General features: G+C 33.4%; 1 protein-coding gene across 1 annotated transcript in view; it reads right to left on the bottom strand.

Annotated features, from left to right (window-relative positions):
- Positions 1–1,816: 1,816 nt before the first annotated feature.
- LOTGIDRAFT_111288 (hypothetical protein) overlaps positions 1,817–12,065 on the bottom strand; it is a gene marked incomplete at both ends in the record, with an annotated part of 78,161 nt that continues 67,912 nt past the window's right edge. The window contains 2 exons of the mRNA XM_009049093.1: positions 1,817–1,975; positions 8,462–8,605. Coding sequence (XP_009047341.1) covers positions 1,817–1,975; positions 8,462–8,605 — 303 coding nt within the window. The remainder of the gene's footprint in view (positions 1,976–8,461; positions 8,606–12,065) is intronic.

The raw sequence follows: 12,065 nt of genomic DNA, 5'->3' as shown, positions 1-12,065 counted from the left end.
ATCTACAATTCCAACACACAACGGTCCATAAAGTGGTGGAGAAGATGATTCTTTTCAACTCGTTACTATCTTTGTTCCTATATATTTACAATGTCCACTGTTTCAAACATGATATTAGTCTTCACTCGTACTCATATTGTCCAATCTATTGTCATTCCTCTTGTTTTGGCAAGTATTTCTCCACGGCTAACAGCACGTGATCGTCTCCATCACGAGCACTTGGAAAACGGTAACCATCCAGGAAGCACGGTAATCCTCTATGTTCATCGGGAAATCCAGCTGGAAGATCGTTGAAATCACGAGCAGTAAATGTAAAGCCGGACATTTCTTTGACCAAACTGGAAAATATAAAAATGTCTTTAAAAAATCCAGAAAAGCTCAGAGGATACTTTGGGGACATTGCAAAGACACGGGCTTCTTAATAAAAATATTACATTGGGCGCTTGAACAACATTTTTCTCGATGTAATAGTATTTCATTAGACTCAATCCCAAAGATACTTCAATAAAAGATCAATATGAAGAATACTTCACATTTCAATTAGTTCGATAAAAATGATATTCCACTCCCTCCAAGTAAACGATGTATCAAATAACTCTATAATCCGTTCACTCCATATAAACTATATTTCAAATAGCTCTGATATTCCATTCACTCCATGTAAACAATATTTCAAATAGCTCGATATAACGATGTTTAAATAGCTCAATGTAAACGATATTCCATTCACTCAATGTTAACGATATTTCAAATAGCTCAAATAGCTCTATGGAAATGATATTTCAAATAGCTGTATGTAAACGATATTCTATTCACTCTATGTAAACGATATCTTAAATAGCTAAATGTAAAGGATATTTTAGTCACTCGATTTGAACTATATATAAGGTAATTCAACGCAGGGATCAAATTAGGTTGAAAAATTAGGTTAACCATTTATTACACCAAATTTCAGTGTTGGCTAACCAAGAAAAATTTTGAATCACATTTCATAAAAATTCGGTAGCAATTCAAAATGTAACTTTTGTAGACTTCAGATCGATCTTGCCATTGTCGATAGTACCAAAGGTGATAGAGACTGTAGAAGATATATTTTAAAGAAAATATGCGATTTCATTCTCAGATCGTTGCAATATATTTTTTTGGTTTATCAAAGGAAGTATTAGATCGCAAAAGGAGTCATTTTGACTAGCAAACGATGCGGTAGAAACGACATTCCAATAGTGCAAATGAAAGTATTTAAGCATACGAGGTATGATTGGTATTTCAATATACTCGATAACAACGACATTTCACTGCACTCAATTTAAAACGAAATTAAATAGGCCTGTACATACTATGAGCGGTATTTTATTCACCAGATGTAAACAATATTTTAATATACTACGGTATTCGTCTCGATTTCTTAAGGTATTAAAGCAAAGCCAAGTGTTTGCGAAAAACAGTAAGCGCCCATTGAACTTCTTAAAGCTACGAATAGAAGAGGCTCGGTGTGGTGTACGGTGCTGAATAATCGATACAAACGAAAATAGAAGTGAACACACGAGGTAGAGCCCGGAGACGGTGCAGACACATTCGTTTCTTCTATTTTCTACTGTATCGATATTTCCGTCACCGTACACCACACTGGACATCGTACCTCGTCTATTGGCACAACTAAGCATTATAAAATGGTATATGGTTTGTTTACAGTAGTGGTTGTAATGGACAAAATAGCATTAGAATATATTAAACATTCATCTTAATACAGATTGTAAACGGTGTTAACCTAAAACGGGAATATAATATAAATCAGCTTGAAATAAAACCAGATTACTCACTCGTAAGTTGTTGGACTAATGTGAATTTTTAATGGTTCACTGCCAGACTCAAATTTATTGGCCAGAGTAACACTATTTCCAAACAGACAGTATCTTGGCATTCTTTTACCAACAATTCCTGCTAATACTGGTCCCGAATGAATTCCAATTCTCATCTGCAATATAGAATATTAAATACGGTTTAATACTAGAATCAAACCGACATACTGTCCATAAGTTACTACTATTATTATAACGTAATGTGCAGTTTTTCTTGTTTGCTCTCTTTTTTTGCCTGGGAAGCCTTAATCTATTTTTGATTATTGTTCTCCTGGAAATACCAGATGAAAAATAATGATTTGATGTCCTTGAAAATTTGAAATAGGGTTTTATTAGTGTCCTTAACGGATGGAAATAGGCTCTTATTGGTGTCCTTGACATATGAGATAACGTAGAACAGGCAATCACTTTAAAGAAAAAAGCATATTGTAAGTCGTAAAGATACTAGGATCTCTTAAGATCTCTCGTAAAATCTTAAAATAGATTCAGACTCCATATGAAATGTGTAGAATACAGAACAGTCTTAAACCATCAATTGAAATAAATGTAATGAATTTAACTGATATCTAGCCAGAAATATAACTCAATTTAAATTGTTTATTTCATTCTAATTTAAAATTGGCCGACTCTTTTCTGGTTCTGAAGTATATTATTTGACAGATGTCGGACAGCACATGTCAGAAAATTATTTCATCTTGTAAATTATTTGGATGGGTGAACAACTTACAAATTAAAGTAAAATTCAGATAAAAGGGGAAAAGGATAATGGATGATGTCATTTGGTGTTCTCTGCACTGCTGTCTGTCTTCATTAGATCATCAGATACAACATTTCCTTTCATTTTCTGATAAATGTTTTTAGATAAGTACAAATACAAATAAATTGTAAATTACTTGGATGGGTGAACAACTTACAAATCAAAGTAAGAATCAGATAAAGGGGGAAAAGGATAATGGATGATGTCATTTGGTGTTCTCTGCACTGCTGTCTGTCTTCATTAGATCATCAGATACAACATTTCCTTTCATTTTCTGATAAATGTTTTTAGATAAGTACAAATACAAATAAATTGTAAATTACTTGGATGGGTGAACAACTTACAAATCAAAGTAAGAATCAGATAAAGGGGGAAAAGGATAATGTTTGAGTTATTTTAGATAAATACAAATACATCGAAAAGATGTTAGCTAAAGTCGTTGTCCTGGAAGATATTCCCATTAAACTCTGTTAGGCACTGTCTTCATTAGCCCAAATCACTAGTAAGTAAGGCGACAAAACGGAAGTAAGAATGACCCAATGACAAATGATCGACAGATGTTGGACCAACAATCCTCTTTCAGATTATAATCATTGTAAATTAGTCCACGTTAACCCAAATCAACAGATGTAATGAAACTTAGCTATTCCATAGTCGATGACCTAATTACACTTCCCCAAATATCAGAATTAGTATTTCTACGACATTTAATCCTAATTGACAAGCATCATTATTGATCTGAACTGGAATTGGAACCAAAACAAACCCTTTTCTCCAGACCTCCATTCAAGTAATCAATTGAAATGGTTGCAAGAAGGTCAACTAATCTCGTCTTAGAGTGGTCTCAGTTTTTGTCATGGAAATGAAAGACGATCAAGTTCATTGTACACCAACTGTACGATTTCTTTCGACTTCAATTGACTATCTTCCGACAACCGGTCTTTTAATTTAATCAATTCCTTTACAGTTTTCATCAGTTAACAGACAAACCTTGTTCCATTGACAACAATATTATTAATTTCAATACTAGTTTCTTAAGGTTGGGGGTTTTGGAACCCGGGCAGTCAATTTAGTCGACCTCAGCTTATATAACATGCCACCAATTGCCCGCGTTTCCATCAAAACACGTATCTGTCCATATATACCTCCTGTAATAGGTCGTTAGGAACGATAACTTATCATCCTTTGATAGCGCCTAAGAGATCATCTACTTCAGTATTTGAGACAAGAAATGCAATCTGTTAAGTTTGGGAAACTCGAGTATATGATACTGAAGACGACGTATATTGCCCAATTTTATATCTAATACCCAAGTTTATACTAGTATCAAGTACTTATAAGGTCATTCTTTGAGAAAAGTCCAATTATAGCGTCTGGCAATGTAACTAACCGTAAACCGACTGAAGTGTCAAGCTTGTAGAAGAGCAGCAAGGAAGTCCTTTGATTTTTTTTATAAGACACGACACCCTGATGATATAATTATACGTCTACCAGAAAATGATAAATCATTGTTTAAAGTTTAACCATCCTTGTCAATGTCTTAAAAGTCCACAAATCATGGCGATTTGACGAGAAAATAGGACACTAGAAAATACCATTGGTCTCATGACCTTTTTCAGACCTGGACATCAACTCAAACGTTCAGAACTAAGTGAATCACAGCAAATATCAGCGATACAGGCTAAGGAGACAAGGAGAAGAAGAAGCCCCTGCCTGAGCGCCCTTTGAATCACTGCCAAAAGGCACATGCTACTAAAAACAAAAAATCCATTGGTTTATGTTTGAAATACAGATGCATATATGTAATGATTCTTTAAACAGCTGAACAAACCATGAGCATCAAAATAACTGAAAAACATTTTGATCTATTTCGTGTCCCGGCGTCAGTGCTTTCTGAAATTCCAGAATTAATCTTTACCGGATTAGTTATTTGCGATGGTGACGGCCTATAACTTCATCATCTTTTATTATTTCATCAATGCCTTTTTGCAGGCGTCAACGGGCAACCGGAATAGTGCAAAAATACACACTATTAACTTTCAACTAAATTTCGAAATTATCATCATCATCATTATGAAATTTTCGTCCATCTCGTGGAACATCTTTTAAGTAATGATGACAACAAATCTAACGAATAACTGTCACAAGTTTCCAAAGTTTGAAATTATTTTGATTATCATAATTATGAACCTCAACTTTTCATCCATCTCGTGGAACATCTTTTAAGTAATGATGAAAAATGTAGACTTAAGACAAGTATCAGACAAATCTAAAGAATGGTTTAAATCAGCCTTCTACCACAGCTAATCCCACAAGCATTGAAATAAACCATTTACTAAGCCGGTCATATCTCTAACTGTCTGATATGAAATGGATCCTAGTTAAGTTTTAACTTAAAAGCATTAGAAATTTCAAGTTGACAGAAAAATCGTTAGCCGTGATCGTTAGCGAATGGTTTCAAACAAGAGAACATGAGTTGATCCTTATTTCACAGCACTGATACTAAAATACTCCATTAATCTTGTCCATTCGCCGCCTTTTGAAGTTCTTAAACCGTGGAATGACTTATAAAATTACTCCGGAGTTACTTAACATTTCTCATTGGTTTAGTTCTATGTAAACCAGCCAAGTGAAGAACTTTGAATTCAATCCATCAGACAAAATAAACATGATGTTGGAAATTAGGTTTTTTTTTTTTAAAATAACAAATTTTGATGTTATTCAATGCATTGAGAATATGCATGATTATAATTGACACGTTGCATATCGATACATTTAAAATAGAAGCCAAGGCTTGTATAATGGATACTTATAGCTCATTGTGTGCATCCTTCTGATTTCTGACATCCTTGGTTCCTGTCATTCCAGAAAATCTGACATTAATATCGCAATTGTCGTTTGTTTAGAATGATTTTAGCGATAATGATGACATAAACCAGTAATATAAATTCTGAAATTACAGAAACAACCGACGTAGAACGGCGAGAAGAGTAATTGGAAGCTATGTTATTGTCTCTGATATACACAACGATACACACAAAGAGGTCAGAGAAAATAACTCCCTTAAATATGATAGCTAGTTAGTTGTCATGCAAATTCGATTTGGTCTTTTAACCTCCAAGGGAAGAGCGAACGGACAATACTGTAGAACTCCAACAATCTAGAGGTAAAAGGTCGACCGAGGGATTGAAGAAGACCCATCAAAAAGCAAATTCTGACATATACTTTGGGCGTATCTAAACAAAATTTTAGATTATTTTTAACATGTTTTTGCTTTTTTAGATTCGAATTTCCAGTACAGAGAAAAAAACAAGATTTTCATACTTTTATTATTATAATCTTAACCACTAACTATCTCATCCTTTAATTTTGTTTCCTACTTCATGACCTAGCCCAGTTCTTTTTTTTTAGAATACTATTCTCATTTCACTCTAACATCCCCTGCTGTCAAACACCAAGAACAAGTGTGTAAAATTTATTTCACACGGCCTTGCGTTTATTCAAGATGTAGTGCAACTGACAAAAACTGTTTTAAGAGAATAACTCGTTTTATTACATTATTCACTTGACGTTTCAACGAATACAGTTTAATATTGTTATTTCTCTTCACTGCAGTGTCTGCACTATTATTATGATTCCACGATTTTATACCGATATTCAATTACTACCTTCTATTTTAGAGAGTTACATTCATGTTACAGCACTTGAATGGTTCTTTTTATAATCAAAGCAATTTAAGTTTTAACTCTGTGCTATGATACAGATCAGAACAAGATAAAATTTTTTATTGCTTATCCAGATGTAAAATTGAAACGTTGAAGAGTCAACACGTCACAAAAATGTTGCCTTAATTGGAAATAAAATGACAAACGTGGCATTAAGTAACAAGAAATTTGTAGCCCCGATCTAAATCTCCTTTCGTCATTTGGGTGGAAAATAAGAGAAGAATTCTTTAAATAAATGTTTTCTTTGTAGTGATTTAAGTAGAAGCTTGTGCCGTAAGGATCCAATTAAGTGGATGTTGTGCGTGTCTAAACGGAAGAGACTTGGGCAGATTTCAAACGTTACAGAAATAACGATGTTTATATTTTGAGTAAGATTGACTTTTATGCGTCTTCTTCCCAAGAGAGCCATTGAATGGAATTGTATAAGAAATTTTGTCAGCGAGCAATTAAGGAATACATTTTAAACCTGTTCAACGCCTCTCTTAATAACTGCTAGTGGCAATCAGTGGCAATTAGAAAAAAAGGACTTATATTCGAAATGACAGAGGTGATATCAGCTGCGCCAATAATTATTTTTCAATAGATACTTTATAAAAGATTTTCAATAATGAAGGCGAAATTGTTGGATGCCAGATTTTAATTGGAATCGCCTCATGTTCCCCGATCCTGCTGTTTCTTTCTAATAAAAACTTTTAATTGATGAGCGAAGTAGTTCAATTTATTGTTAAAAGCATGTTCTGTTACTTTCTATGCTGATAATAAAATAAATTAGCATTTGACATTAAAGTCTTCATATTTCTTTTGTTTTCCTTTCGTTTAATATTTTCTTAATTATCAAATAAGAACCTACAGTACAAAATAACGAATATAACTATAGGAATTATAAAAAAAAACGTATGTACTCAATAAGGAATACGATGGTTGGTCCAATAATTAAAACAACTAGCTGTAAACTCTTTTGATTTACTTTTCAACAAAATCATACTTCGTAAAAATGCACTTCTTATATGGAACTTTAAACTTCTCAAATCCATGACAGAATGAACTCTCCTGGGTCACCCTAAAAAAACTCATTCACAACAGCTTTCGAATTATTGTTGTCAGCATAATATTTGTCACGAAGGGTTGACAACGTGGCTGAACTTCCTTGCCATTCATCTTTAACATTGATTAGGCAACCCCTTACAAGGTCAAAGACTTTATCCCAACTTTCTCATTTACTGGATTCATGTTGCCCTTATATTGGTCTCTGGTCGACAATCTCAGCCCAAGGTCTTTGGATGTCCAAAACAGTAGAAACACAGTAAGCTATACTATAATGTATGCTTATATATATCTACCAATTATTATTTAAGTAGGTCTAAAACATTGAGACCAATCCTCGTAAGAGTTTCCAACATGAAATTTTCTTCTTCGTGTTATCAATAATAAAAATTAAAATATAACTCTCACAAAAAGTTTAGTACCAGGAGCTTGGCAGGTGGTTTATAGAAGTAATAATGAGAAGATCAGAAGTCATTTCCTGCATTCATGAACTTTTTTAATGAAAAAAATATAAACCCTTTCACAATACTAAACTGTTAGATTTAACAAAGTGTCTACAAAACAAATCAAACTATCCATATTACTAGAAATGTGAGATTTAACAAAGTGTCTACAAAACAAATCAAACTATCCATATTACTAGAAATGTGAGATTTAACAAAGTGTCTACAAAACAAATCAAACTATCCATATTACTAGAAATGTGAGATTTAACAAAGTGTCTACAAAACAAATCAAACTATCCATATTACTAGAAATGTGAGATTTAACAAAGTGTCTACAAAACAAATCAAACTATCCATATTACTAGAAATGTGAGATTTAACAAAGTGTCTACAAAACAAATCAAAGTGTGGTTTCATGAAAGATTATTTTTACAATATGAATGAAAGGTTATTATTTTTGAATAAATTGTGTTGTATATTTTGTTAGATCGTGGATTTGTGACTTTGCTTACCCATCGGGTACACAAACCTAAAGCTGCAGTTGAGTGTGTATTATATTTATGAGATCTAGAATTGCCATAGAAAATGCTCCTTCGAATCACTGAACCAAGATGAACAAAACGGTCTTACCTTGATCATATTGCCATCATGTGACTTCTCGTCCTTGGCTGCCTCCATCATTTTCAATGCCATCCAGCAGATCTGATGTGCATGATAATTACTAGATTTATGTATACCACCAGCTACACAATATGCATCACCAATTGTTTCAATCTGGAAAGAAAACGATCAAAATTTATCAATCTGTATCACCAATTGTTTTAATCTGAAAAGAAAACGATCCAAATTCATCATTCTGCAACACCAATTGTTTCAATCTGAAACGAAAACGGTCCAAATTCATCAGTCGACAACACCAATCTGGAAAAAAAAGTTGTCCGAAACTTTCAGTGTATTTCACATTTCAAATTATGAACTTTAAATAATCGAAATAAGATATATGCATGAATTTATATCACGACATTTGGCGTTCTTTCGCGAATACAGGGGTAACAACTAAAAAAAATGGAGATAATAATAAAAAGCAAAGCCTTCTGACATAACGTGTTTCATAAGCTTATTTCTATGGAAATCTCATCAATCATGACATTGGATGAGAAATATTGAAAATCATATTAATATGATTTTTTATAAGCAAATTTAGCAAGTTTTATGGCGAATTTTTTTTTTTTATCCAATTACAGACGCTCTGTCGCAGAAGTATGTCAGTCTTGAACCTCAAATTTAACATGTGCAAACCCTCATTAAGACTCGACCCATCTGAAGCAGGTTACTTTCTAAGCACATTATGCGTTTTGATGTAAAGTAGTACGTATAGACCGTGCTTCACAAGTTGTCCAACCTGTACAATTGTCATTTTTTTGCCAATTAACTAGAACATTTTGTGACGTGCGGACTACTCCACCTTTCAATTGAGATTGTTAAAGAGTGCTCAAGTCTACAAAACAGAAGACGAAGTAATCCAAATGATAAATATTTTGATTGACGTACTTTTATACTTTTCGTAGCGTATTTTTTAGGATGACATTAAAAGAAAAACGCTATATATCTACATGACATGAAACCAGATTTCGCTAATATGATGCGCTATAATACATAATTATGACCACCTTAAGGTCCCAGGTGGAACATGACTTTAGCTTACTGTAGACAGACATTAGAACAATAAAATATTTTTCCTGTTCTTTTCTTTGAATAGTTAAGGTTTTTGTTGGAATGGATCCAACTACAGAACTTGTATTATTTATAAAGATTGATGTATTGCGTGAAATGGACTCATGTCGACAGGCTATTCAAGGATGGTCTCAGATCCACTGGATTGGGCCTAGTTAGATTATTCTTTTCACCATGAGGGCATACCGGGAAATTTACTATTTTTCTAACAAATGTGATCTGAATGGTCGAAATTTCCGACCGTTTATTTTTTCCATTATGTAAAGTCTGATGGTCATCCAATAAGATTCTTTCTTCCCCTTCAATTGCATGATCTACACGTGATTATCGACATAGTGGAAAACGACCGCTGGCGATATTCTGTCTTGGCATGTGCCCACAGCCGGCTGGTGAAAAACTTGACAATACTCAAGTCGGCGAGGAACTCTCCGACCAAGACTGTTCGTGTGGCCACACCATTAGATGCCGCTGCTAGTTGATAGGAGTCGGATGAAAAACCAGTTTTCAGATACTGACAGTTACAAGGCGGGCCGATTGCACTATAAACCATTGATCAAAGCTTGACGTATTTGATTTGTGTATAATTGGTATTGATTGATGGATGTAATTAGAACTAAGTATAAATGTATACATCATCATTTCTCAAAGACGAAAAAGTACAAGTCATGCATTACTAGAAAAAGTAATATAATTAATACTTATCTGATGTATTTTATACGTTATCATGTTCATATTATCTTTCATCAATAAAACATTTTATAATTGTATTAAAGAGCCATTGTCATCTATGACGAGACCTATTTTGTTGTCGTTGGGTTAATTTACTGATTCAACCTTATTCCGATCTATTGGGAACACAGTGAATACACATGTATCTAACATGGTCACGGACACTGAAATTATGAAGTGTGCAATGGGCAAACCTTTGCTAGGACTGTCTTTTTGAGACTTGCAAACTGTCGAGGAATCTTTACGGCGCTTCGTATTTTTCACTGATCCTTCCAGCCATTTGTGCCATGCACCACTGAACTATGCGGATCATGCCGCATTCGAAACCGCAATGAGAAATGTTCAGTGCACCTTTAATTCTGATTTGTTCTTAAACTAAAAGTAAATTAGTGCAGTTCATGTTACATATTTAATAAAGATCATGTTATTGCATGATTAGAATTACAAATCAGATTGGACTTTTTAATGCGGAAGAATAGTTCATTTCATGTTATTCCTAATGATCAACGTGATCAGCATGTACTCTGATCGAATAGCATCCTAGCATATTGCTATTATAGTGAATCATCATATTCAATAACAATGAAAGGGATTATAAAGAGGTTTTCTAATTTTTTATCGGGGACTTTGTTAGCATCAATTTGCACCATTCCAATTTTCAGTCAGGCTGTTTTTTTAGTCTGTGGTTCATGCAATTCTATTAATAGAAAAATATTGCAAGTAATGACCGCATCAAACAGTTAATTTTACTGGAATTGCAGGAAACACATACGTCTGTTAGAAAATTGGAATGATGCAAATTGATTCTGTCCCGATACACATACAAATTTTGAAAAACTCTTTAAATACAATTCCTTTAAGATACTTGTCCGTTTAAATTTCTTGTTTCCTTTCCGACATATAAAACTTTTTTGTTATTTGTCGTACATAATTGTCAAACTTTGATTAGCAATATTTTCCAATACACATGAAAAAATAATCAATTAGTTTTATAGATTTTATAATAAATTTCTCATAAAGATATTTCATTTGAATGATTATCATGCATCTGTAATTAATACACAATAATCTAATTAGTCGTCAAGTGCATATATTTTCTCAGTGACTGCTTCTACAGTGTAGATATCATCGGGTGAGTGTCAACACCGGGCCGACTCTCGAAAGCACTGGCACAGACATTAGAATTTTTCTTATCTTGAGGAGGATTCGAACCCACGGCACCTAATAGTCTACCAGACTACAATCAATAAACCCTGTAGTTTGTCTTGCAGACCATTTAATTATTCACATTTCACAAGTTTTATCTAAAAATCTTAAATCAATGGAATGAGAAAGCGAAACGAAAAATATCAACGAAATGAGGCAAGTTTATAAAAGATATTACTTGAATGGAGCTCATTTCCAGTAGCGGAGCCAAAGGAGGGACAGATGGGGCAAAATTCTCATACCTAGGTTAGAAATTCTCAGATATTTCGCAATATATATAATGCACGATTTTGGAAGCTTCAGGGGTTCAAACATTTATTTTGTCTTTTTTTTATACATCTATTTTAATAGTGAAAACTTTTTGCCTGATAGTTTAGTTTTATAAGAGAAAATACTGGTACCTCATATACATGTTCGAAAAAAAATTAACTGATTATTCATCATGCATCATGAAAAACATACATACATTGTACATTGTATGACCATATTCTTCACTAAAGTGCATTACAGTTTTAAAAACTTGAAGATTGTCTGAAAACAGTGGAAGATTGTCTGAAAACAGTGG

This window comes from Lottia gigantea (assembly GCF_000327385.1).
Source record: "Lottia gigantea unplaced genomic scaffold LOTGIsca_13, whole genome shotgun sequence".
Lineage (NCBI taxonomy): Eukaryota > Metazoa > Mollusca > Gastropoda > Lottiidae > Lottia > Lottia gigantea.
The sequence above is the reverse complement of the archived record's forward strand: the minus strand, read 5'-3'. Positions and strand labels throughout refer to the sequence as shown.